Consider the following 27,403-nt stretch of genomic DNA (forward strand, 5'->3'; position numbering starts at 1 on the left):
CTTTTTTCTACAAAAACAGCCTAACCTGGGGAGTGAAATGTGAAAAATCAAACTTAAGAAAATCGTAGCGAATTTATTAGATAAGTTTCGAAAAAGTTAACGTGAATTTAATGGTCATCTAGAAATTTTTAGCCCTCCTCGAGCTATAGAAAATTCTAGGCAATATTTGCTTCTGCGGAAAGATATTTTACATAAGACAGTAGTTGGGTGCCCTGTGTTTTCACTTACTTCTGTTACAATTGTGCGTCTTCCCTTGATTCTACGTAGCGGTTAAACAGATGGCACGTGAACGTGATTGAAAATATTCATTCTTCGAAGCTGACTGAGAGCTGAATTTATGGTGAAAAACAAATATTAAAACTGGCGTCTCCGTGGCCTGCGATTCACCCGAGGTGACTCCTGGATGTCCTCATGACGTCCCTTGATGTCCGATGGTGTTTGGAGGTTTCGTGACAACAAGTGAATTCGGCTCAATAATTGTCAATTTATCTGTGACACCATATTGTGTGAAAAGTGAATTAATATGTTCAGACGAAACTCCGCCACCGAATTTCACCTCTAAAACCCCGCATTTTCATACCCTTATTATAGGCCTTCGAGGCCAAGCCTTAAGTCCGATTCAAAGAACTCCTTCTACATAATGTGAAGTATATATGAAATAATTCATTTTTGAAGCCCTGATTTTTTTTTCAGGCTTCTTCTTTCCAATTGCTTAAATTGGAAAAATTTACTGCGATGATCATTCTTCACCTTCCTTCTATATAGTTGCATTGAACTTTACATAGTGATGACACAGTGATTTCCATATGAATAAATGGAACCCTGGAACCACAGGATTAACAAGTCATCGTTTGGTGACGGCAACGAAATGTCATCAAAACGAGAGATTCACATGATGAGTTGTTTTTTTCACTTTCTCGCTCGTTCGTGGCCGTTGTGGTTGCTTGAAGACCTAAGTGTATCGCAAGGTCCCTTTTTCAGCGTTGAGTGGGCGCGGAGGATCACGCGATCACAGCCTCGTTCTGAGTGTCTGTCTTTACCCTTCTCTTTATATAGGGGACGGAAAAAAAGAGGCCCTGGGACTAGGTTGCGCACTTTGTCGCGGAAACTCATTCAAATACGAACGTGAGGGTTCTGGAAACTAGGAAATGGTCTGTTTCCTAAGTGACCTTTGCCAGCTGATGAAGTAAGGCGCCTCAGTCAGTCGACTTTGAACGCGCCATTACTTAACGAAGAAAAACCCGTCAAACATGTAGTAGCTTTCAAGGCCATACCAACCAGTGGCCACATTACTCAGTGCTTCAGATGTGGACCTTCCCGCTGGTGGTGTTAAGGAAATTACAAGGAAGGGACATCCTGGTCAATACCTAGTCACCCAGTATCAAACCAGTATATTACGTCGTTAGCCCAGGATTTACCTCGCGTTGGTCCGGCTAAAGGATATTGAAAAACTGGTTGAAGATTTATGATTAATAGCTAATATGTATTCTTCCTTCTATTAATCAGAGACCTATTAAAATTTAAATAGGCGCTTATATTTTTTTAAAGGCCCTTTTAGAGGGGCTTATTTTTGGAGGGGCTTATATACGGAGGGGAATTTGCGTTTCAAATCGATTGAGCTAGCCTTATAGTAGGAAGGAAGTTTACCGTTTTTGCTTTGTTTTTCTTTGTATTTAAGGGAAATTTCCAAGTACAAGCCCCCCGGGGGGCTTATTTTTGGAGGGGCGATTTAACGGAGGGTTTTTTGCGTTACGAGTCTGGGGGGGCTTATATTTGCAGGGCTTATTTTCGGAATTTTACGGTATAAGTACTGGACGGAAATAAATGTTGTAACTCAAAATGAAATTCAGAATAAAAAAATTTTCCCCTGGCTGATTCTCAATTCCTTTGTTTCCTGGCTCCAATAATCCGTGGTCATGAATAATAACGGCTAAGAGCAAAAAAATGAGATTTTTCCTAGATTTAAGCCATTTTATCCCGAATTTCATTTTAATCTACAACATACCGGGTATATTTTGTATTGCCTCGCCGTCTGATGTGACGTGCAGGTTTAATTTCTTGTCAACCAATCAGGATTGAGACCAACCTCGTCCCCAAGGCCAACTTTCACCTGCATGAGCGTACTTACCGATCATTGGGGACCTTACGAAACTACTACGACGACGGTAACAGGAACGTCGAAAAAAGCGACAGGTTTAGTGAGCAAAACAAACCTCTGCACCTACATCATGCTTTCTTGTACATTTCTTTACCGTTCCCGCACAACCACGCTAAGTTTACTTGAGAACAGCAACAGCAAGGCGATAAATTCTACCATGTTTTTCTGGACGCGGGCGCGGTCCCCTCTCTTCAACTCCAACCTAAATTCCCTACTTTTAAGTAGCAGGACGACTTGTGATCATCGCGCAATAGTTTGAAAGGGACGTTTTCAGCGACGTTTTCATGGACGTCGCCGTTGTCGGATCTAACGTTCCTATTCTCGTCTCCGGAACCCCTCTGTTCTTTTAGGCCACGTGGTATTTGAAACGTTGGTTATAAATAGCCGAGTGGCTCAATCTTTCCGAGTGGATTGTATGCGCATATTTTGATTGGCAAAAGAAATGTTTCTGTTTAGAACACTCCTTTCGTAGCAAGCACTATTCAATGAAGTTAAAGAAACCTCGCGCGCTCTAAAAAGCTAGACTACCCTTCTCAACTTCGTTTGCAGCGCTTCCACGGACAAGAGCAAAAGAGGTCTCAGCTTATATTGTGACACAAAGTGAGATCTGGGTGAGATCAGATGCGTCCCGGCCTTCGTAACCAAAATAGTATCCTCGACTCATGTAAGAAACCCCAAGACAGTCTTGGACTCTGGATTCCACGCCGTGGATTCCGGATTCCAGTAATTGGCCGTGGAATTCCGGACTCCAGTAACTGGATTCGAGATTCTTTGTCAATGGAATTTGGATTCCGGATTGCAATCGTTAGATGGATTCAGGATTCCTTGAGCTGCATTCCGGATTCCAAAGCCCAGGATTCCAGGTTCCACAAACAAAAATTTCCCTAATCCGGAGTCGGGATTCCTTTACGTGGGGCGAGCGATCCTTTTGATGTTACTACCCAATAAAGGACTTGTTTGATTGATTTATCTAAAAGCAGAAATTATCGTTCCAACAAACCATAAATTAAAAATTTACAAATTCAGTCAGCCGCAGTCCCCTCCCCTAGCACCCGTTACCACAGCAGAGGAGACTAGCCCTCTCTATTAACTGTGATATGACTTAGACTCCAATCGTGAGTGACGTATTGGATCACGCCTCCAAGCATATCACTTTTATAAATAGAAAACGTATTTAAATAGTAAACTATGTTCAACATCACATTGTTCAGATAAAATGTACACAATTTTCAAGCACGAACTAACTCTCGTAGCCAAGTAACCGCTTCTCGTGTAATTCAGTATTTCCCTCCGCGGCTCGAGCATCTACGTGATTCTTCATCCTCCAGACATTGCCCAATTCTTTCCTTTTTCGCAATAGGAAATATAACTTCGTGAAAATTCCGATCGACTTCAAGGAAACGTCCTCTAGGATGTTCTTTATTCTTCAGCTTGACAGCAGAGAATTGGCTGTCAACCGTGGCCTTGTCGAAGAGATATTTGGTACAAGGTTTGCTGTTCAAGTCTGTAACAGAAGACAAATTAAATGTTAGTTTTCTGAGGTGTAAATCGAACGATGCGTCCAGAAATTTATTAGACCTATTGGGACGTCCTTTTCTTTTAAAACGCCTGGAGTACAATGAGATGGTTTTCATCCATAGTTGGAAATTGGATGCTAGACTGTCCAATTGAAAAAAAGAGACGCAGTACTGTAGAAGATGGAAGGAATAATAACAGCGGCAATAATCAAGAGAAAAAGAACTTCCTGGAGCGAAGGTCGAGTTTGCGCACTCCCCTTTCTCGGGCTCCACACCCGGAGAAAGAAGAGGGTGTGATTCAAACAAGAAACAGAAGTTACAAAGCGGACGAGTAACGCGTGGTGAAAAATAATAGAAAGTAAATGTGCTACTAGCCATATATGCTCTCTTACCCTCCAATAGTGCGTCCTCTTTATATTACAATCTAAGAAGATGGGCTGTATAAATCTGTAATTTGACATAAGTCCTTTGAAATATATTGTAAAATCCTCACCCAGCAACGAAAAAATCTGCTGTGATTACTTGCAACATTTCTTCTTGTTGGGTTGTTCTGGAACAAGGTTCAGCACACTCTGCATTAACTCATCTTCACGCACTTGCAACATTCTGAAGATAAATGCGATGAAAGGGTTAGAACTTTCGAGTCTATCCGAAAAATATTCACTTTTCTTTAGCTGCTTCATTTAAGTAAATCTCAACTGACATAACAACTAAAGTGGCTTAGCTTTCAGATGACTGTGATAAAATCTGAACCACGATAACCACTCTGGCCTATCAATGACGCGAATATTTTACATCTTCGGGCCACAGGACTGGTTGGCTGATAAAGGCTATAGGCTATACTAGCCTGGGAATTTTCCCGGATTCGTGACAAATCCGAAAAGTTCGGTACCGGAGTCGTCTTGCCTCCCCGAGAGTGAAAAAATGGCTTTTTCCCAAGGTCCATGCTACGTAATGGAAGAGAAAAGTTTTCGCACATCTAATGTAAGTTGTTGGTTACTTACTTGGAAAATTCTGCCATCGATTCTTGGATATTGTAACCGGTTTTAGCGCTTGTTTCTGTATACAAGGCTTTGTACTCCTATAAAACAACAAACAGTGTCAACTGCAGTACTTAAAACAGTAATACTAAGTTGGAAATAGCAATACAAGCCAAGTAGTCGACATTTGTTTCCACCAAATTTGAGGAACCCAACTGATTAATAAAAAAGTCGATAAACAGTAACAATGAGGAGGAAATAAAAAAGCGTCCAAGTTTCCCGCAGTGTTTATTTTCCTTGATTAGCTTTGCCTATCATCAAAGACTTGAAGAGCCTGTGTCACTGAAGGTTTGCCTATTTTGCTTAATTTTGCCAATCGCTCGCTAGTAATTTAACGTCAGCAAAGAAATAGCTCCTAAATGAGAAAATCACAGCCTCATAACAAACACGCATGTCTCCTGATTTAAACAGATCACAAACAAACAGGTTGGAATGCACGTATTTAAAAGTCCAAAATTCAAACCACTTTGTTCTTCTTAAATTTTGTCCTTCCTTGGCTTCTTTTGAATTGGCTTTGTTCCTTTACTTCCTTAACAATGTTTTTCAAGGGTTATTTTTCTATTTCGCTCAGTTTGGCGGTCAGGTCTTTATGGCCGAATTTGGCTAAACTGCGTAAGTAACCAGAGGACGGCAGTGTAAAAGCACTATAGTTGGTACTTATGCGACACAGGTCGCCAAATACGTTTCTCGGACAACGCCGTCGTGCAAGCACAGTTCAACCGACATTCCGAAATATTCCGTTAAGTTATCAAAGACATGCATTATTCATACCTCTGCTAATTTCTTTCCATTTTGAGTTGTAACTGGTCTCTCGCTATCTTCCTCGTAGAGATCAACCTTGTTACCAACGATCATAATCGCTGTTCCATCGTCTGTTCCTTCCTGCACAAAGGAAAAAGAAAACAGTTTCAAAACTCTTAGCCGTAATATCAATATGCATACTTCTCATACTGTTCCCTGCACAGTTTTTATGGTACTGGCCCTGGCTGTTGAAACACTGGATAGGACTATCCACCGGATAAATGACTATCCAGCGGATAAGTATTATAAACTCTTTGAACAACTGGGGCCTGATGGATAGAATCTGTTTCATAATCAATCATCATTACGACCTTGACGTTTGAGTAAAACATGTTGTTTAAAAAATGCAATCTGATGCTTGTCACTTCAGTCAAACTTTCTTAATACGGACTGATACAAGAGGGACAGTGCCAAGTGTCCACATTGACGTATACGTACAGAGGTATAAATTGTATAAAGTTTGGTATTTTGGGATCAAGGAGACTGCCATAATAGAGAGGCTTCCTCTATCACCAGTCCCTGCTCGTTTTTCGCATTAGTCTTCGCGATCTCCACACATTACTATCTTAGAGGCCTACAACAGGTTAAATAGAGAGGAGTCAGAGAAGAGTTTTCCGATTGTAAAATTACCCTTGGATTGTCTCGTTGGAAGTCATAACTACTGAACTGGGATTTATGCTTTGAACTGAATCTACATCCACACTTTTTGACCAATAGAGGCCGTATCACGCTTTTTGTTTGTACATGCGTTTTAACTGACCTCATTCCTCAATATCGACACGAAAGGTACACAGGGCCGTGTCCTTATGCGTAGTTGGAACCACGTGACAAGGCGGCCATTTTGGTGGTCTATACAATAAAATTTCTCTCGACAAATTTTTGATAAATAATGGAGTTTAGTTATGCCTTGGCTCTTCCCCACCAATATGGCCGAAACCAGCAATTCGAGAGGTAGGGACTGTATGTCATTGGTATCTTTGGGACCAAATGAACCGTCTGTAATGGAGAGGCGAGGATAGTATTATCGAGATTTCCGATAGGAAAAGTTCCACTGTAACCGACTAGCTTGGAAGTTCAAGAAACACAGGCCTATAAGAGTACTATGAAATCGAGAAACTTTTTTGTTTGCTTGTTGCTCTTGTTTTAAACATCTTATTACCTCGACACTTATCATCCAGTTCTTGATGTTTAAAAAGGACGTCTCCATGGTAACATCATAAAATACAATGACACCATCTGCCTTTCTAAAATATTGTTTTGTGATACTTCGGAATCTGCAACGTAGATAAGAGAAGAAGAAATTTAATTTGTTTCATAATAACTCGACTGGATCTCAAAGACCTTTGTCACATTTTGATAGGAATCTGAGTATCAACAACGACGGCGGCAGCGAAACGTCGCTAAAACAAAGAAATTGTGAAATTTTAAACTAAGTTGGGATCATTACAACTCTTTCAGTAGGTAAAATCCTGGTAAATTTCCTGGAGTCGAATCCTTGGCATGGGGGCCGCACCAAAGTTTGTAAAGAGTGAGACAGAGAGCAAGGCAGTTAAAGCACCAAAATGTGTGGCATGCGAGCAGATTTGTTGCCTTGCTGATCGAAACTATTGCGTTTTTTAAGTTCTCGATGCCGCCGCCATCGTCATTGCTGAATTTTCCTGACAAGACCTGCGCGTTCATTGGCCGATTTTATAGATCTCAATAATGCATTATGTTCTGGTTGGATACGTAAAACCAAACGGCCCCGGTTGTTCAAACATTGGATAGCGCTATCCACCGGATTATTAACTATCCAGCGGATAAGTTTTATGGAAGGCAATTGCGTTAGCTATTAGATAAAGATTTATCCATTGGATGGCACTATCCGCCTTTTCAACAGCTGGGGCATTGGGATTATATCAGGACAAGTTGTTCGTATTTGAGATGGAATGTTTTGTCCAAATCTTGGGGTGGAGAGAAGCGACAACCGGAATATGGCTGCGTTCACAGGCTACTGTATGAACGCCTATTTTGTCTGAAAACCTAATGAGTACCTTTCTTGCCCAGCGGTGTCCCAGAGCTGAAGTGCAATACATCTGCCTTCTAAATTCATGGTCTTGATTTGGAAGTCGACACCTGAAACAGGAAGCAATTAAAAATAAGGTCACAAGGTAAGGTTTGGCCTGAGAAAACAGCCGACATTTGGCGACGCTACCACTGGTTTCCCCGCCAAATGACGTTTGAGAAACGAGCACGGAAATTCCATACTGATGACGCGTCACTACCCAGACCTGGGTGGTGCTTTTGACTGGTTGAATCAATTTTCTCGCGCGGCACGACCAATCAGAAGCACTACCCAGATCTGGGTAGTGACGCGTCATCAGTATGGAATTTCTGCGCTCGTTTCTCAGACGTCATTTGGCGGAGAAACTAGTGGTAGCGTCGCCAATTATCGGCTGTTTTCTCAGGCTAGGTAAGGCTGGATGGTCTACGGCGAAGGCCAAATATCCGCCTGCTCAGTGCCCGACATTGCATTATACAGACCTCTCTCTCACATGGAAAGGTTTATAATATTCGTGGTGGGAAAGGTATGCCGAAAGGTTTTGTAATATTAATTTTCTTACATAAACGCAGCATTCCCTTTTGAAAATCACGTGTAAACCTAAAATACAAATCTTTTATAACACAACACCTCAGTTCTTTATGGATCAATTTAGGTTCTGGGAAACTGCACACCTACCCCTCCCCTAAGCTAACATTAACACTCACTTTACTTAGGGCAGAAAGTTGACTTAGGGGAGGGGTTGGTGGTCAGTTTCCCAAAACCTAAATTGATCCTTCTTTATTACCGATCATGCTTCACTTTCTGCTTTGGTGGACTGGCAAAAATACAAGAATGTTTGAGCTCTTGTCAAAAGACAAAAACCAGAAAATTTAAGCTTAAAAGTTGTAAATGATTTAGGAGAAGTTTTTTTATGCTCTGACGGTCAACTGTCAATAAAACAGGACCATTTTAAGGGTGGGGGGGATTACAGTTGAAATTTGGGGGAATTGGAGTTGAATTGAGAATGAAAGAAAGAAGGATAGAAGAGGGTATACAGGTAAACCAGTTGGTCTGCTAATTGGCTCAGGGCCACCTTGTTCTGCTGGTGGACTGACTGGTGTTTTTCTATTAATTACTCACTTCAAATTTTAATTTTTAACTGCCCTTAAATCCAATATTTCCCCATTTTCCATAACTTTTAAAATTTGCCCTTTAAACTTTTATTGATTACAAATATCCTACAAATCACCAAAAAATTCTCAAAAACTCATCGTTCCAAGAACTTCAGGACGAGTGATTTATTTTTAAAATCGAATGACATTTTGACGACATTTTCAAGTAAAATTGCTCGGGTATAACAAAAAAAGGCGTTTAACTGTAATTCCCGCTTAAGTTTTTTCAAAGAAATACCTAATACTGGTGTTAAAGCTGAGAGTCCTTTTGTATTTGTTTACTTGCTTATTCTATTTACCTATGGTTGCGGTGAATGAAGGTTTCCATGTGTCGTGACAAAACCGGTGAATAAAACTTGATTTGCCAACACCGGAGTCACCGACAAAAACCACTTTGAACACTCTCTCTGGAGTGGATGCTTCGCTAACGACTGACACACCAGCTTCACTCATATCCTGCTATAGGGTGCAAGATTAATACAAAAAATAAGTAATGTCAGCATCATATAAATTACGAGCGATACCTTTGTAAATGGACAGTACAAGTCATCGCGCGAAACTAAAGCTGAGTCAAATTTTCAGTCCCAAACTAAAATTGATCGGAAGAAGCAAGTAGATGACTGTGCAACCTCCTTCCCAGGTTTCTCAGGAGAAGTAGGAGGCTCCTCCTCGACCCCCGAGAGAACCCTGGAAATGAGGTTGAGGGGCCGTTGAAGGTAATACTGCCGTCTCATTGTAGACTAATAGGAAAAATCCCTTTTTTAAAACATTTTCACCTAGCATGTCACTATATGTCACCTAACATTACTATAAGTAACTACGACAGTGGTAAAAATCGTAAAACAACATGGCGGCAGGGAGAATGAGATCTGGAGTTTACCTTGCTGACCTTCTGTCCAGTAAAATTTAATTAAATGTTAGGCAGGGTAAAGCTTCAGTTCTACTTACGGATACTGTGCGACACATTTCGTTATCTTTGCCAACAGGAGCTGCACGTGGAGAGGAAGGCCTGTCATCAGATGCACTGCCATTCCCGTCACTTATGTCTTCAGTGGACAAAGACATGTCGGATTCTTCTCTAACTTCTTGTAATCTGCCGCGTGCTGGACCTACATAACCACATTAATAGGAAACAAAGAAAAGTGAAGCTTAAAAACAAGTGCAACCAATCCGGCCATAGAGTTTAATTTCCCTCTTATAATTAGAGTGCGATCTTAGGCTATGTCCACAGGAGTTACTTTGAGTTTGTTTCTATTTTTGTTCACTAAATACGCGAGCGGCTGTGAGAAACGAGAGCTACCTCCCCGCTAACGCACTCACTTCTCGCGTGTTACGCGACAAACCCCCAGTAACTTTGAAAGAAGGGACGAGACAACCCGCAGTCTACTTCAGAGTCCACGGGCGTTGATCGTTACTTGGTTCACATGTTGACAGAAGCTGTAAACACTTCCGTTTGTATACGCTTCACACAAATAAAAGGACTCCTGTGTACTAAAGTCTAACGTTATCACTCACTTGCACCGGATATTAACTCGGCTTTCCTTTTTCTAAATACATCCTCATCAAGTTCTTCATCACTAGCCTTCAACTGGCCTTCTTTGTCCTCGATCGCAGCTTCTGAAAGTATTTATTACGTTGTTTAATTGGGGTAATCATGGAAAAACGCTGTTACAACGACTGAAAAGTGAAAGACTTAATAGAACGCCAACCCCAAACCAAGTTCTCTTCGCCAGGCTTTCATTGACCATAACAGTGCGAAGTAAAATATGGCCTTTCACGGGAAAGCTACAGAGAAGTCCTGTCAATAGTAGAAAAAGAAGTGTTTAAATTACATTCAGTTGGCTGAAGTGATGCCCTTTGTGTTGGAAATGTCTCTTTCAGGCATTTCCATTCTAACTGGCCAAAAAAAAAGGCAGTCCGAAAAGAAGGGTCAAAAATATGTTTTTTTAGACACATGATGGCCATCGTCAAAAAGTGTTAAGAACGTTGCTAACCTTTAGGTTGAACGGCGAACAATATTTTTTTGGCCCATGCCGGTCTTTCCATTTCTTGCGCTTTCTCGTCCGATATAAGTTCTAGTGTAGGATCGCCCTCAAATTCGGCTTCTTCTCGAATAGAGTTTGGAAAAGACACAGACCTAAGGTTGAGAAAACAATTTTAATTCGTTAAAATCTTAGACTGCCATGCCTTCGTATAGTTATGACGTGAGTTGAACCCTTCCGTCCCGGCAATTTCACCACTAACACCCTTAATGTTAAACCTCTCGTAAGAAACGCAGACAACCTTTTCAGGTACGTAGACAATAACCTCTTAAGGGACTTGTCAGAAATTAGCTGGGGGGGAGGGGGGGTGGAAACAGAGGGAGGGTCACAACTTTTTGAGACTCAGAAAAGGGAGGGGTCATGAAAAATGGGCCGTTAAAAGGGGGAGGGTCATGCAAATATATGCCCGTGATCATGTAGAGGTTCACCCACAGAAGAAAAACAAAATTTCTTTATTTCGTAAAAAAAAAAAGAGCAACGGAATATTATGGATATAAACTGTGAAGTATTTAACAAACATCTACTTTTCATTTATAAAAATGCTATAGTCTCATTGCAATAACGAATAATGTTGTTGTTAATGTTATTATAGTTTTGGCTATCCTTTTCATCCCTGTCTTCAGCATCACCATCAATGCTGCTGTGAGCATCTTGATCATCATCATTTATGTCATCAGCATTTTATTTTGTTTATTTTATCTTATTTTATTAGCTTCGCACTGATACAATCACTTTCATCATCATCATGATTTTCATTTAAGTTGAAGCGTAGATATTGCTTGATAATGTCCTGTGATTCATTGGTGAACAACCCTTCTCAAAGATATATGGCCTTTGCATTTTGAGGAACCCACTTTTTCCTTCATAATGAAGAAATAATGGGCCAATAGGCTCTGTAATATCACGCGATTCTTGCTGAGGTGTAATATGGTTTCAATAGCTCCTTTGCAGTTAGCTTCCATTCTTTTTGCCCTAGTTTTCTTTGCTTTGCTTTTATTTTGCTTTCGTTTCCTTTTTTTTCTTGTTCATTTGTTTGTCTTGTTGGCTTGGAATCCTGCACCTTAAAGAGCCTGGAACATTTTTCTTTCAATTCTGTAAGGTGGGGAGGGTCATGATATTTTAGACCAAGCTCAAGGGGAGGGTTAGCAAATGTCACTCCCATTGCAGGGGTGGGTCACCTAATTTCCGAACCCAAATTTAAAATTCCCACCCCCCCTCCCCCCCTGCTAATTTCTGACAAGTCCCTAAATAGACAGTAAAACGAATTAACACTAAAATCCACCATAAAATGTCTTAAGGTCGTTAGGTGAAAAAAAAGTAACAAGTTGTAAGTGGTGTAGTTCTTTCATTATATTGAATAATTGTGTTAATAACCATAACGTTTTTCGTCAAGGTACGCACAAGAAACTTCGAAATGTTCATCACTCGGGGGAGCTAGAGGGCTTGTAGTCTCCCTCGCAGCCGTTTTTTTGGATGTCACGCCACGTTGCGTGACATCCAAAAACGGCTGCGAGGGAGACAAGGGGGCTTGGGGATGTACTTAAAAAATGTTTTCACGGGAAGGCTTCGCCCAGAGGTCCTGTCTCTTTCCCTGTTATTACAGCAGTTTTAGATAACGTCTCCCTTTCGCTTATCCTGTATAGAAAAATGGTACTTTTTTGCATAATTCCTTATCAACACTACGTTGTTTTTCTACACTCTTGCAATGACGTTAGTGTGCGTCTGCTTATAATATTTTGAAGGGCCCTTTAAATACCTTAGTGACAGATTTCCCCTTATTCTTATTTACTGATAGTTGATTACTTTTTTATACTTAATGTTTGTTATTTATGTAAATGTTAATTTTATTTTCTATTTTCAATTGCGAACCCTTCTGTATAGCACTTCCCGATGTCGGCCTCTTCATTTAAAATTAGTTTTGTTCTGTTTGATTACTAAGAGCGGCAATGTTCATACAAGGCATTATCGTGAGAAATGGAATGCTGATCAAATTAACTCACCCTTCGTTGCTTTTTGAGCCAAAATAAGAGTACATAACGGAGCCTTGCTTCTTGATGTCACGCCGTTTAGAACGCCTTCTGGATGGAGCACTTTCACTTAAAACGGGTTTAAAACAGGTTGAAGAAAAGTTTAAGATGTACCGATATGAAATTATGAAGTTCAAATTTAAAGAAATCAGACAAGAAATATTAAATAGTACTGGATTAAACTACCTAAGACAGATCTTAAAAACGTTTAACGATACTTTTTAAGGGTTTTATTGAATGTAAGAGTAATTTAATGAACTATGCCTTCACTACGAAAAAATTATTTTCATATATATACTCGAAAATATTTCTGTTCAGAGGTTAGGCTTATTTTCCCTTTCATTACAATTTTGTAACTACAAAATTATACCTGAAATTAAATTTTAAAAGATCTGATGTTGTAGCTTTTTTGCTACGACTTCCTTAACGTTCGAAACAGAACATGCTCATAAACTCAAGCAAGAGAGTTTAATGGTGCCCTTTTAGCTGAGGGCTGGGAGACTCTAATCACCACTTCCCGCTAACTACCAATACTTGTTGACATCCTGTAGTATTCAGTTTCGGCACTGGAACATTTTCACGACCTCTTTAAAACACAACGAGGGATAGGGGTGGGGAAGAAATAAATTCTGGAAGCAAGAACGTCCTCATTGAAGACTAGTGCTACTGGGGACCTTAAGATACACCCTTTCTGCCGAAGGGTTAGATTCGGGGAACATGGTCGCAATGTGTGTATGTTAAACAGGACCAAGTTTTCCCAAATGTAACATTAACTCTACCCGGTAGATTGGTAAAATTATCCGTACCCGCGCAGTGAAACTCATGTAACATAATTGTTTCAACGCTCTCCTATCTGTCTCCGAGAACTCAAGGCTGTGGGCATCTCTTAAACTTTTCTTCCGCTCGCGAGCGGCGAGGTGCGAAAGACACAAGAGACGAAGGGACGCCATCAAGTTCTGCCACTGACTTTTTCACGAAAGAAGAAGACTCCGAATCTGACTTTACTATACGGATCTCCCACAAAAAAAACACCACCCCCTTAACCCCCCCCCCCCCCCCCCCGTCACCATACACAACCACACACACCTTTTATCAACCTCAGTCGGCAAAAAAATAATAATAATAATAACATCTTGACCTCCAACAAACCTTCTATCATTAGGCCCATCAATGTCATCTCCGCTGAGCGATTCCACTGATCCCTGGTGGCCCCATGTATCTTCGGCGCCAGGGCTGCGTCTTTTCTTTATGTACTTGGACATCTGCGAGCCCTGCCGAGGCACTTTGGTCTTATTCTATAAAGATACGGTCATAAAGCGCAACTAAATAGGAAGAAATCGCACAAAACTTTTACACCTAGCCTCCTGTGAACGATCCTTTTGTTAAATATATAACATTCTTCTTGGTCTCATGGTGAAAAAACTGTGAACAAACGAAAGGTACTAAACAGTATTTGTTCATGGTAATTGTTTATGCCAACGATGAAAATGGCGCCGTCGATAACGTCCTCGGGTGTGACGGTTCACAGTTGACCAAGCGATGATCGGAATGATTCTATGAAAGCTATTTAATTGAATGAGTTCAATTTCCGGGGGGTGTACTATTCTGTGATGCTAGAACTAATTTTCTACAGGCTTGTGACTACAATGGAGGTCAAAAGAGTTAGAACAATCAACGTAAATCGGTAGGATTCTCTCTCCTTCCTTCCTCAAAAAATATTGAATTTCTACGAAGACGGGTGCAAATAGAATTTTTTTGGGAAAATTTCTGGGAACGAGGGAAGGGCCTGATACCGATCAAAAAAATTGTTATCAGGAGATAAGGCCCAAGATAATAATCATTTGAAAGCCTTTTCGACCTCCATTGAAGAGTCTTTATGAGTTACGAGACAATATAGAGAACATTGCCTAATTTCAAACCGAGGGGGACTGTGTATGAGACCGTGTATTGTGAGATCATTATTATCGAAGCCACGTAATAAATACGAGCACGCCTAGCCTCCGCCGCAGGCTTCACTGTCCTGTTTTAGAGAGCGAGTAGGAAAATGGGGAGAGAACGGAGAGTGACAAAAGAGATGCCTGCCAAATATCGACAAGGTGATGACTTTCTGCGCATGTTGGCTCGCGCATACAAATCCAATTTGTGTAGGGGAGAGTGGGGGGATTTTGAGACACAAAAACCATTGACTCTCGCCTTCGGTTGGAAATTAAGCAATTTTGATTCATTTTTCGAAAAATTACGTACGGGAAAAAAGTACGAAAGAGGTACAACAGATACAGGGGCAAGGACAGAGGTGAAAAAGGAATTCAGAACAATTAGTTGATTTTTATATGTTTTAATTCTTTTCTTTTTTGTGCCGTTTATTAATGCTGAAACTTATACAATATAATGCATTATGGAGGTCAAACTTCCATGGATTACAGCATCAAACATTAGAACTAAAAGTTTCTTTTAGGTTTATGTTTGTTACTTTAGCCTTTGTGATTTGCACACTTTTAAAGGCAGTAAGCATAACAACATAGCAATATAACTTTAGATGATTTACAGAGGTGTTACTCGTTTGCTTTCATTTATTTATTTAGTTAGTTTATACTGAATTTCTTACCTCGGCCTCTTCAATTTCATCACTAAGACTGCCATATCCTCTTTCTCTTTTCTGTTTAATAAGTAGCATTTATGACATCATTTACTTTAAATCATGATGTGCGTGAACGAATTTCTCCCTATATGTTAGTTAAAGTTATCGCCTATTGACTGTCTTTTATCCTTGGAATTTGCTAACATTATTATTTTTCTTTTTACGGTTCCATAGGGATCCCTAGCTCGTAGGCCCCTTTACAAAATTGACAAACTACAACGCCATATTTCTCCACAGTTTATCCTTACACACATTTTAATCAACCAGCAAATCAAGAGAATAAACAAAGAACATCAAAAATATCGTTAAGATGATGGTCGATTAGAATTATACGGGGTTTATTTGACATTAAAATTCAAGGGATGTTTCAAATGATTTGGACACCATAACATCAGGGTTAGGCGTTGGGTTTAAAACAACTTGAAATAACCGTTTTTAAGTGTTATTTTTTAAGCAAGAACGTAATCCTCAACGTTTATACGGTATATTAATTATTAAGATAATTTTAACGCGTGTTACATTGCCTCATGCCAGATATCAGTTTAGAAAGTACAATTCTCCACCGACACCATGATTTCTTTTCAGAACAGAAAGAAAGTCGAGACAAAAACGAAACGATCAGAAATAAAACGTAAAATATTAAAACATTTTATTAATTGAAAAATCTGTCAGCCAAGTCTAGGTTCATGGTCTCTTTGTGTCCCATCAATGAATTTAGTTGCAAATTAGCAAGGAATTAACTTTTATTTGTGAGTTTATTATAGGGCCAAGTTCTTTTATTCAGAGTGAGTTTTTCATGTTAAAGTAAAGCCTTATGGTAGCAGTTAAGATTAATAAAAGGTTAAGGAAGGAAAAAATAACAATTAAAAAACAAAGAAAACAAAACAAAATCAAATACATACAGCCATTAACATCTGAGGAGCATCCACAGGTGAATCCCGCACATGCGCAGTAAGCATTGGCAAAAACAAGTCAGTTAGTTAAAAGGAATTATTATTAGCATGTATTCACCAGTCTTTGTTTAAGGGCATCTGTGCTTTTACAACGACAGTCTGGGTTGGAAAAGCTCACGGTTGACTGATTTTAAACCAAATTGAAAGTAATTACCTGGACCAATCACAGCCTACGAAAAACGTCTGGTGAACTATCAGAACTCCTGATAAGAAAATGTAGCAAGTAAAAACCGCAGGAACTTGACGTTAAAAGTTGTAGCAGGTAAAAGCGCGAAAACGCGACGTTAAAAGTTGTAGCAGGTAAAAAGCGCGGGAACTCGACGCATGAAAATAAAGCAGGTAAAAAGAGTAGGAACTCACCGTGAGACAGTGAAGCAGGTGAAAAGCGAGGGAACCCGACGTAAGAGTACGTCGAAGGAGGAAAAGCGCCAGAACTCCACGTAAGAATACGTAGCAAGTGAAAAGCGTAGGAACTCAAAGTAAGAATACGTGGAAGGGGAAAAGCGCGGGAACTCGACGTAAAAAAGGTGTAGCAGGTGAAAAGCGCGGGAAAACACATCTGGTTTTGGGCTTACGTCTGATAGGTCGCGAACACAAAAGAGACTTTCTTCAAACTGTTTCATACAAACTGGTCTTATTTAAGGCGAAGTTCGGGACTTCCGTGAAAACGCAAAGAAACTTTACTAAAAGATTGCATACCTTTGTTGCTCTCCGTTTGTGATTCCTTTGTCTCGCCATTTTACCGCATTTTAATTTTAGTACTTTTAGTAAGATTCATTTACCTTGTTGGCAAAGCCAGTTAACCAACAAATACAGTCGTTGTAAAAGCACGCACAACACCACCAAACAAAGAATGGTATCAGGTTAAATAGAATTTATTCAAAGAGCAAATCTTTTCTAACAAAAAATGAGGTTAGTTGCTAAAAGTTGACTGGATCAGCTTAATTGTCGGACACGTTGTTTATAATTTCAGTCAATTTCTGTGAGCATCAGATCGAGGCACTGCCTCGCCTCAAATGTATTATGGTAATTCTACAAACTTCAAAATATGGGATCTATCTCCGGATAGTTCGAATTCAATCTACAAATAATTTACAGAGGAATTAACTAATCCATAATTCCAATGATGAAAAATAACAATACATACAGCCTACACCGAGGCATGAAAGCACAAAAAGCGACGATAACTCCTGATCATACATTATTTATGAAAGATTGCGAGGAAGGGAAAATACAAGTTGAATGTACAAAGTAAAGTAAAGTCGAACGTGGATCAGTGAAATGGATACATATAAACATTTTTAACACATCGTAATCCAATCAGAATAATTTGACAGCTGTAAAATAAGGGCCTGGCTAAGCGCGGAAACGCTGTTGCGGAATAATAATTTCTTCTAAAAGTGGAAAACGCCTATTTCGAAAGAAAGTTGCGTGCGGAAGCACGCGGAAAGTTAGGGGCCTGTTTTTGTGTGGCTACAAAGAGAAACAATGGCTACCGAAACAGTGTTTAACCCTTTCGCTCCTAAAAACGCCCAAATAAATATTCACACAAAATTAAATAATTTCAGTTTGTAAAAAGCAACTGGTTTATCAAGTTTTTTACTACATTTAATCTGCTTTAAGATGACTCACCGCTTGATGCGCGGCTTCAATGGCGTCCTTGTCATCTCTGAGTTTCTGATTCATATCCCTTGAAAGGAATCAACAATAACGTGTTCAGGGCGGTACATACAGTAGGAGGACATGACAAGGGCAACATGGAAATCCACATTCTTCGCATTATGGACTTGCGAATCGTGTGATTTATTGTGTTCGTGTTTTTTGCTCAAGGCTGTTTTACTCCGTTTGTTCAGTACGATTTGACACTGACGAATTTAACCCTGATGATTCTCGTTTTGGAACTGAACCAGCGTTTTCTACGAACAAACAAGCGCTAACGCGCACTATAAATGGTTGCCTTGCAATGTAAAATAGCCCGTAAATGTTTCACGCAAGATATCAATCACGATCAGGACTTTTTCATCTGACATCTAAACATAGAAGTGGGTTAAACAAGCGAAGAACAGCCGAGTTTTTCAGATGTTTGAAAATTGGATGAAAACACCCTTTTGAGTCCTTGATACAGGATCACAAATTAATAGCAAAAGGACATTGTTTTTTCTCACTTAATGAGTTGGAGAACGGTATCGTTAAAGGATAAGCCAAAAAAACCATACTGACATAAAAATATACCACCACCCCAAATAGGGCGATCCGGATTTACACTGTTACATTTCCCTCTACACTTGTGTTTACTGCAACCTTTTTCTGACCTACTAACTCATACTGATTATGCAACAAAAAAACAGTATGTGGCAGCAGAAAAATGTTCGAACTATCCATCACAAAGAAAGTTGCATCAAGTCATTTTTGACCCAAGTTGAACCACACCAATTAAGAAAACAGATTACCCAAGAAACTACCTTTCTTGAGCACGTTCCGCGTGTCCTTACCTTAACATGTCCAGCTGCTTTATAAGACTAGCTTGCTCTTTCTGCATTCCCTCGGATACTCGCATCGCTGCCCTAAAACGGGAGAGTTGTTATCAGTTACAAAAAGCAATCAAATAAGCCTAAGGTAAACTAGGATGAGTCTCTTTTCCCCCCCAAAGTCACAACAAAACTGAAAAGGAAATCTCTGTTTTAAGCTTTTCAGTCTTCTCGCCTACATTTCAACGAGCACATGTTAAGTTTACGTTTCCTTTTCACTTCAAAATTCTTAATCTTCAATCGCATGGTTGTTTGGGCTACAGCACCCACTGGACTGCTGCCTCGACAGTACGTTAGTTTCGTGAACGACTATAGACTTCGAGGAAAGCGATATAATTACAATTCCACACCAACTGCAATCGAAGAATTGAGATACCAGGCAAAGTACGATTGCTTTTATTTTCGACTGTACGAGTAGGAGCTAGCAACCCCTATTAAACACGACCACGCCCTTTCACTAGGGAAGGTTGCTGTTCCCAATTTTTTGCCAGTAACTGGTTTGCACAAGCCTCAGCTGAAGGCTGGAAAATTTCGTCGAACCTATTTTCAGTCACCGCTTCTTTACTGCACCAGCACTGAAGTCAAAATTGAGAAACTGCGAAACGAAATCCGATACGGGAGTACCAGTAATTACAAAATTGAAAACAAAAAAACCCCGAAATACCGGTTCTGAGGATCACTCGCTGCCTGTGGACAAATGCTTTCGTTTTCATGTTCGTCAACGAAATTCCCACAGTGGCACATCTCGACTTGGCAACCTCTCTCAGCGACATTGGGTGAAAAAGCTGAATATGCTGAATGGGAGTCTGATTTATCTGTTGCAGACTGAGCACAAGGCAGAAATTCAATAGAAGGCACTTCGTCTGCTTCAGGACTCTTCCCATATGTACTAGGACGAGGTGCGGTATGGAAAGGACTCGTTTCTGATGGGCCAAATGGCCTGAAAATCGATTCCGACTCCGCATCGTTGAAGTTTTCAACGTCTTGGACGCGTTTCAGTTGATCAACGAGCATTATTAGGTCATCTAGAGAATACGGCACTGTCTGGCACTCTTTGTTATGATAAATGTCATCTGAAATCCAGTCTGACGTCTGACTAAACTTTGAAAACGAGACGAGAAGCTGGGTATCAGGGAGCGTTTGGCTCTCTGTCGCCTTGCTTTCTGTCTTCTGATGATCTATGGACGGAAACTTTTGAACACACGAAATATCTTGACCTAGTTGAATGGGCGCTACTAACGCTTGAACTTCAATATTTGGTTGTATTCCTTTAATATCATAAACAACAGACTGGTGTGACTCAACCAATGTATTGGCATCACCGGGGACCAAATCTGGCATTTTCTGTGACTCTTCAGACGGTATTAACGGGTTAGTGAGATCCACGATTGTTTGACAATCTTTGCTGCTGTAGGATTTTCTAGGTTCCTCTGCCCTCGTCACCTTTTCGTCAGATATAAACGACCATGATACCGACTGACATTCGTTTGCAGCTAAATGGAGGTCAATGCCAGGATCTGTTTGGCACCATTCGTCGATGTAGGATAGCTTAGTTTCTTTCTCATTGTCCTTGGTGATACAAGGCCACAAATTCGTTTGACATTCCTTTGAAGCTAAACGAACGAGGTCACTGTCAGGCAGCGTTTGGCATTCTTTGTTGTAAGATACTTCAGTTGCTGCTACCTCCTTGACGATTTGCGCAGACAGATGCGACCATGTTATTGTCTGACATTCCTTCGAAGCAGCTTGAGGAAGGTCGTTGTCAAGAATTGTTTGACACTCTTTATTCGCGTACAAAATTTTGGTTTTTTCTGTGGCATTAACCTTCTCTTCGGGGATGTAGGATGACGAATTGGTCTGGCAGTCCTTTAAAGCCTCAGGAAGAAGGTCATTGCAAGGTAATGTTTGGCATTCTTTGCTGTCGTAGGATGTTTTAGTTGCTACTACTTCCTTGACGATCTCCTCGGACAAATGCGACCACGTGATGGTCTGACATTCCTTCGAAGCAACTTCAAGAAGGTCCACGTCAAGATCTCTTTGACTTTCTTTATTCACGTATGATATTAGAGTTTTTCCTGTGGCAGTCGCCATCTTCGCAGGGTTGGACGACCAACAATCGGTCTGGCATTTCTTGGAAGCTTCACGAAGGTCATTGTCAGGTAGCGTTTGACATCCTTTGCTGTCGTTTGATGTTTCAGTTGTAGCTGCCTCCTTAGCGATCTCGAGAGACAATTCCAACCATGTAGCGGTCTGACATTCCTTCGAAGCTGCTTGTAGAAGATCATTGTCAAAAACTATTTGACACTCTTCACTCACGAGCAATGTGTCAGTTTCTCCTGTGGAACTCACTTTCACCTCAGGAATGAACCACCACGAATTAGTCTGGCATTCCTTTGAACTTGTATAACGAAGGCTCATTTCAGGTACTGTTTGACATTCCTTGCTTACGTAAGATATTTCAGTGTCCTCTTGCTCCCAGACGATATTTCTAAGGATGGGTGCCCAGATTGTGGTCTGGCATTCCTTCGAAGAGGCTTGAAGAAGGTCACTGTCAAGGAATGTTTGGCACTCTTCATTCGTAAAGGATATCTCATTTTCTCCCGCGACATTCGCGCTGTCGCAAGTGTTAAACGTACTTGAGGCTGTCTGGCATTCCTCTGAAACTGTAGAAAGACGGTCAACTTCAGGTAAGGTTTGACATTCCTTGTTTTCATAAGTTGTCATAGTTTCGGCTGACGTTTTCCCGGTATTTTCCAACGTATTTGACCATGTCGTGGATTGCTCTAACTCTGTACGTAAGAAACTATTACTGTACGCAGTCTGACACTCTTTGTCGTAGGAAGCAGGCCGAGATGCTAAAAACGCTTTATAATCTAATCCGTCTAGCCTATCGTGTGCTGGTAGTATGTCACATTGGGCTGATGATGTCATCAGAGTCCTGCCACTAGCCGTTTGACATTCTTTATTTTCACGACAAACGGTGGAAGGCGATCCAGCATCTTCATTAGGATTTTTACCATGGTGAGATGCATGAAAGTAGCATTCTAATGTTTGACATTCCTTACTTTCAAAAGAAACGAAATGGCACGAGCCAATGCTTTCTTTCCAAACCGTATCATGATCAGTTGTTGTAAACGACGAAGAATCTGTCTGGCAATCCTTTGATGTCATCAAAACTTGTTCGAAATCTGGCGTAGTTTGACAACCTTCGTCAGAATATAGATCATTTTCACTCTGTCGATGCTCGACACCTTCAGGGTACTCGTTCATCTTCATTACTTTGTCTTGAACGCCGTAGTCAGGAAGCTTCACTTGAACAGCCACACTGGGAAAGGAAGCAGTTTGTGGCTCTGTCTGGCACTCAGCACTTGATTTGAGTAAGACCCCTCGCACAACATCGACCTCTGCCGTCTCGTTTGCTGGATATGCTCTGTCATCAGTGACGTATGGAAATGAGGTTTGGCTTTCCGTGTTTTTCCAATCTGGCGAAAAACCGCTCACCTTTTTTAGAGTTATGTCACACAGTTGATCAGACACTTCCTGGATACTCCCTTGGGAGGATTCCGTATTTGACTGCAAATATTGTTGAAGAAATTGACAGTGAATAGTCTTATTGCAGGTGTTCAGTCCGTCAGTACGCACATCCTGGATTTCTAAGTCATTTATTGTCGTGAATTCTTTTCGCAGCGCCTGATCCCTCTCGCATACTGACACTTCAACTTCATTTGCAGCTTTCCCTTCGTTGAGGTAAATCTGCTTTCCCTTCTCTGGTTTATCCGAGATATGACGGTTGTTGTTCCAGTCAGCAGGTATTTGTGCTGTGTTTTCGCCATATAAGGATGTTTCATCTCCTTCGGCCAAAGCAAACGTACTTTTGTTAGTCAGGTCACTATCACATACGTTTTCACACTCTTCCTCTCCAGTTGTTGCCAGAGCTCCATCTCCAGCCAGACTATCGTTTATATCGGGGGCAACTAAACAGGTATCTTCATTCACCACTTGCCTCTCATCGAAGAGAAAGTCGTTGTTCCAGTCAGTAGATATTAGTACTGTGTTTTCGCCATATGAACATATTTCATCCCCTTTGGCAAAAGCAAACGTAGTTTTGATAACATTATCACTATCATATACGTTTTCACATTCTTCGTCTCCAGTTGTTGCCAGAGCTCCATCTCCAGGCAGACTATCGTTTATATTGAAGGCAACAAAACAGGTATCTTCATTTACCACTTGCCTCTCATCGGGGGACTTTTCTGCGTCCTTTATTCCCACTTGAGGTAACTCGTCTGTTTTTTGGTTGGGGCTGAAAGCTGAAACTACATGAAGCGTATCTACCGTCAACACCATGGAATGCTCAGGTGCATCAGCTACCAGTTTTGTTGATGCCATGTCACCACAAGGACCTTCAGGTACTTTACTACACGGCTGGTCTGACATATCAATTGCGTTGTCTCTTACAGAGTCTACACCTTGGTATTTAGCAAATACATTTGACATTCCAGGAAAACATTCAAGTGGTTTCTCATAGATTATGCTTTCTTCTTCTTCGTGTTCTGACAACAACCTTGTTTGTTTAGCAACAGAATCTGATTCACTAGTAGCCTTCAGTGTGCTGTCGATAACATTCCGACTACTAGAGGAGCCAGAAAGAGGTCCTTGCAAAATTTGGAGAGGAGGGTCGAGCGAACTATCTTTGTCAGGTTGTATGTATGAGGACAAATCGGCATCTTCTGGTGTGCTTTCGTCAATATCATTCAAAACGACGTCCTCTGGAGAAACATTTGTTTTCTCACCTTCACGGAAGTGCTCCTTATTTTTCGAACGTTTTTGTTCTTTCCGCTTCAGCGATAGCTGTTCTCTTTTCACAACTTCTTCTGTAGCCATGAGCTTTTCAACATTGTTATCAGGAGGCGCATCCGTTGCACCGACCTTTATGGGCTCCTTTGAAAATACTTCCTTGCCATTGTCCAAGTTGGTATCAAAACGTCCAAAGGGTAAGGCTGCTGCTCTCACAACATGAAATGACGGAGAGTTCGAACGTTTATCAAAAATCTCTGAATCTGAGGGGCCATTTTTATCACTACGACCAAAGGAAATGCTTTGAGTATTTGGAAAAGACAAAACAGGAGAGCACGTATCGTCCCGTTGTTCGAAATAATTGTTAAAGAAATCGGTGTTTGTTTCGCTCTTATCCCTTTTATTCTCTCTCGTGGTGAAACCCTTCTTAGGTTTTCTTACGATATCCGAGGAGTCGAAGTCACCCAGTGGTCTTTTGGTATATTCGGTCGCCTCATTCAAACATCCGACAGGTTTGCTAGGAGATTTTCGTCGTGAATTTGATTCTTCAGGTGCTACGGAGTCTGCGGAACCATCGCTAGACTTAGCTGGTCTTGCCTCCAAATGACTTTTGCTTTCTTTAGTGGGGCGCACTGCTGGTTTGTCGCCAGTGGATCTTGTTCTTTTATTTGATTGCGTGTGAGCACTTTGTTGACCGAGAGCTGAGATGTAAGGTGCAGAAACGTTCTCTTTACGACTTGTTTTTTCTTCCTCGAGTGTTTGGCTTTTGTTACAAGTTGAACTGGACTGAACGCCTTTCGTTTCTTTCACAGCAGCCTTTTGCCATTGAGCTTTGTCCGGAAAACGTTCCGATTCAGCGTCATGAAATACATTCTCGGGAATATTCGAGCACTGTTGATCTTCTCCTTTTGACATAATTTTCCATTCATGACCATTGCCACCGTCATCTGAAAGGTAGGTATCTATTGTTGAACGTATAGCTTGTCTAACAGGAGTCAAAAGTTCGGTCTTTTTTTCTTTACAAATGTTTTCCTGCTCATCGGCAAGCTCTTTGTTTACTGTGACGATTCCGGCTACTTGAGGATCCTGCTGCAACTTGTTGGGATCAACCATATTCCCAATAACTGATTCTCTATGTGGCTCGGGGAGATCTCCGATTTTTTCTTCTCTTCTATATTTAAATATCCTGTCTCTCCGATTTTGATCATCTGGCGGCCAACGTGAATCCGTTTCTCCAGACATTTTCTTTTTTCCCTGTGTATTTAATTCTGAGTTCTGAGCAACGGGTTTCATCGCGTCTTTAACTTTCTTTTCCTTTTTTTCTTGCTGGTTTCGCACGGGTCTTTGATGCCTCGAAGAAAAATCACGGGTAAATTTCGAAGTTACTTCTGTCTTAGTCGACTGGACCTTTACAGGAATAGCTTTTTTCTGTGTCTCTCGATAGGTAATTTGCCTTAAATCTGGCTCACTGGTACTTTTAAGTGAATTCTGGTGTTTTCCATATTCATTTAAGCGAGGCATCGTTTCCTTGCTCGTAATGTATGACGAGGGATACAGTTCATCAGTACGGTGAGGACCCTCCCCATGAATTTCACTTGCTTCCTGATTGGACAGAACGTTAGACTGTATGCTTTCCTTTGAAGACTTCATGAATTCATTCTCAGCGTCCCAAAACGCTGGTGACACACGTTGGTCAGAGTCGGTACCTCGTAAAGAGTTGGGATACGTTTTGTCCTCATCTAATTTTCTTTCGCCACCCTCAGTTTCTTTGTCCTTTCCTTTAGATGTTTCCGGTGATGCAAACAGAGCAAACACAGAGTCACGGCTATTTGCCATGTTTCTGTTTTTCTGGGAGTATGATTTACATGAGCCATCGAAATCACTTGCACCACTCTTAGTGATTCCTCTGTGCAAAGGTTGCGTACATTCGTGAAGATATTCTAAAGACCCTGATTTTGATTTTGAAGGCCGCCAATGCGAATCTTCATCGCGAAAGACTCTTGAAGAAGGTCCTCCAGAAATCCCGGTCACCACACATGCCATGAGCCCAGGATCACTACCTTTTCCTTCGATCCCGCGTTGCTTTAAAAGCTCTCCATCGCTGTACCTATGCTTATTCGCGCGCTCGACTCGGCCACGTTTTGAATACAATTTTCGTTTAGTTCTTTTGTCATCCTGATTTCCAACAAGTGCAAAACACACGAACGTGCTATCAGCACTACTTGTAGACGAATATCCATCTTCGACGATATCTGCAGCATAGCCCACAGAAGGCAAATCGTCTAAACTGTCTGCAATCTTGCGTGACGTGTTTAGAGGTCTACGAGGGACGACCTCTTGCACACGCTGCGTGGTGACCTGACTCGTGTTTATATTCCACTCGGTGTTTTGTTCTTCATCAAAAACTTCATTATCTGTAAAATGCTCGAAAACTCCCTCTGATTCATTGTTGTATTGAAAACTACTTTCTGAGTCAGCATCGTTGGAAAACGATCTCACTGATGGGCTATTTAATGTCTGTCTTTTGTTCGACACACTAGGTTGCTTTTGTAAACAAAACGTCAACCCATACTTTTCTTGAGAAATTTTACCGCCCCCGTGACTCCAAAAGACAGAATCGTCTCCAAAACAATCATCATGAATTCTATCGGGGCTGTAAGGTTGCTTAGAGCTCCTGAGAGTTTGTCCATCTTCCTCAGAATTAAGTGATGTCGAAGTGGGTACCGCAGTTCTGAGGTCGTTGTCATTTCCAATAGATGCCTCACTTTCACTGCTTAGAACATTTGCGTACTCTATAAAAAATTCGGAAACTCGTCGTTGAGAACTCTGAGGTGGAACCCAGTTTTCTTCTGTATAAGCGTCGACGCAAATAAAATCCTGATTTATTTCAGAGCATGAGCTGGAAGCCAAAGGTGGCGATTGTTCTTTTGACGAATCGTCGTTTGAAGCTGATGTCTCCGAAGAAGGGTACACATTAACAACGTTGACAAAACGGCGAAATTGAGGATCAAGGCGAGAAACATACGTTGGAGTGTGCGACATTGTGTATTTCCTGCTTGTAAAATCTCAAAGCAAAGATCACAAGCATGCTAGACACGCTGTTAAGCCTCCGGTTTTTCAAATATCTCCGTGGCGCGCGTCGGCGACAAACATGTGTAATCCTACCGATCGAGTCCGGGTTAAGGATTTACAAAGTATTAATTCTTTGCACGCCAATCAATCAAGCCGCGTCAATAATCGACAGTTTTTACTGAGGCACGAACAGCACTCACTGTGCAAACACCTCTGGACGGTTTAATTGGCAGAAGTGTTCATTATGCCTGCCGTGTACACATAATACTTAAGATTCTTGAATAAATATAAGGTTGTGTTAAAACAAGCTGAACGGAATTTGCCGAAACTTCATGAGGAAATTGCTCAAAAAGTCTACACAGCTTTATGACATCTTGACATATCTCAAGGCAAAAACAAGTTGTTCGTCATTTTTAGACTTCCATGCATTCTGTGCATTTAAACCTCGTTGTTATCAAAGGTGGTGGTCTTTTAGCATAAATGATGACTGTAGCTGTCAACCCGGGTACGTGTTCAACTAGAAATTTCAAGACGGGTGCAAGAAGTGTTAAATGACGTGAGGGGGCGAAAGTCAATTTCTTTCCCAACAATTAGTATGACAAAGAGCAACTGCGCACATAAAACTAATTTTAGCT

General features: G+C 40.9%; 1 protein-coding gene across 5 annotated transcripts; it reads right to left on the reverse strand.

Annotated features, from left to right (window-relative positions):
• Nucleotides 1-3,062: 3,062 nt before the first annotated feature.
• Nucleotides 3,063-27,075, reverse strand: LOC140928949 (uncharacterized). Of its 5 annotated transcripts, none has more exons than XM_073378752.1 (16): nucleotides 19,564-27,075; nucleotides 18,864-18,935; nucleotides 18,004-18,061; nucleotides 15,386-15,436; nucleotides 13,930-14,075; nucleotides 12,754-12,849; nucleotides 10,706-10,848; nucleotides 10,227-10,325; nucleotides 9,660-9,820; nucleotides 9,011-9,170; nucleotides 7,550-7,631; nucleotides 6,676-6,790; nucleotides 5,487-5,597; nucleotides 4,680-4,756; nucleotides 4,169-4,281; nucleotides 3,063-3,662 (listed from the first exon to the last, which is right to left on the reverse strand). In XM_073378752.1, the coding sequence occupies exons 1-15, from the start codon at nucleotides 26,736-26,738 to the stop codon at nucleotides 4,194-4,196; spliced, it is 8,634 nt and encodes a 2,877-aa protein (XP_073234853.1). In that variant the 5' UTR covers nucleotides 26,739-27,075; the 3' UTR covers nucleotides 3,063-3,662; nucleotides 4,169-4,193. The 5 variants fall into 5 exon arrangements, with proteins under 5 accessions (XP_073234853.1, XP_073234852.1, XP_073234851.1 ...); XM_073378751.1 differs by having other exon boundaries at nucleotides 3,064-3,662; nucleotides 9,011-9,167; nucleotides 10,227-10,328; nucleotides 19,564-27,074; XM_073378750.1 differs by having other exon boundaries at nucleotides 3,066-3,662; nucleotides 10,227-10,328; nucleotides 19,564-27,070.
• Nucleotides 27,076-27,403: the final 328 nt, after the last annotated feature.

This window comes from Porites lutea, chromosome 2 (assembly GCF_958299795.1).
Source record: "Porites lutea chromosome 2, jaPorLute2.1, whole genome shotgun sequence".
Classification (NCBI taxonomy): domain Eukaryota; kingdom Metazoa; phylum Cnidaria; class Anthozoa; order Scleractinia; family Poritidae; genus Porites; species Porites lutea.

Excerpts from the sequence above, each read along its gene's own strand:
- LOC140928949 (XM_073378750.1), bottom strand. The coding sequence starts at position 26,738 with ATGTCGCACACTCCAACGTATGTTTCTCGCCTTGATCCTCAATTTCGC. Across the intron at positions 10,329-10,705 it reads GTTCGCCGTTCAACCTAAAG|AAGCTGCGATCGAGGACAAA; the intron begins GTTAGCAACGTT and ends AAATACTTTCAG. Across the intron at positions 4,282-4,679 it reads TCGATGGCAGAATTTTCCAA|AATGTTGCAAGTGCGTGAAG; the intron begins GTAAGTAACCAA and ends ATTTATCTTCAG.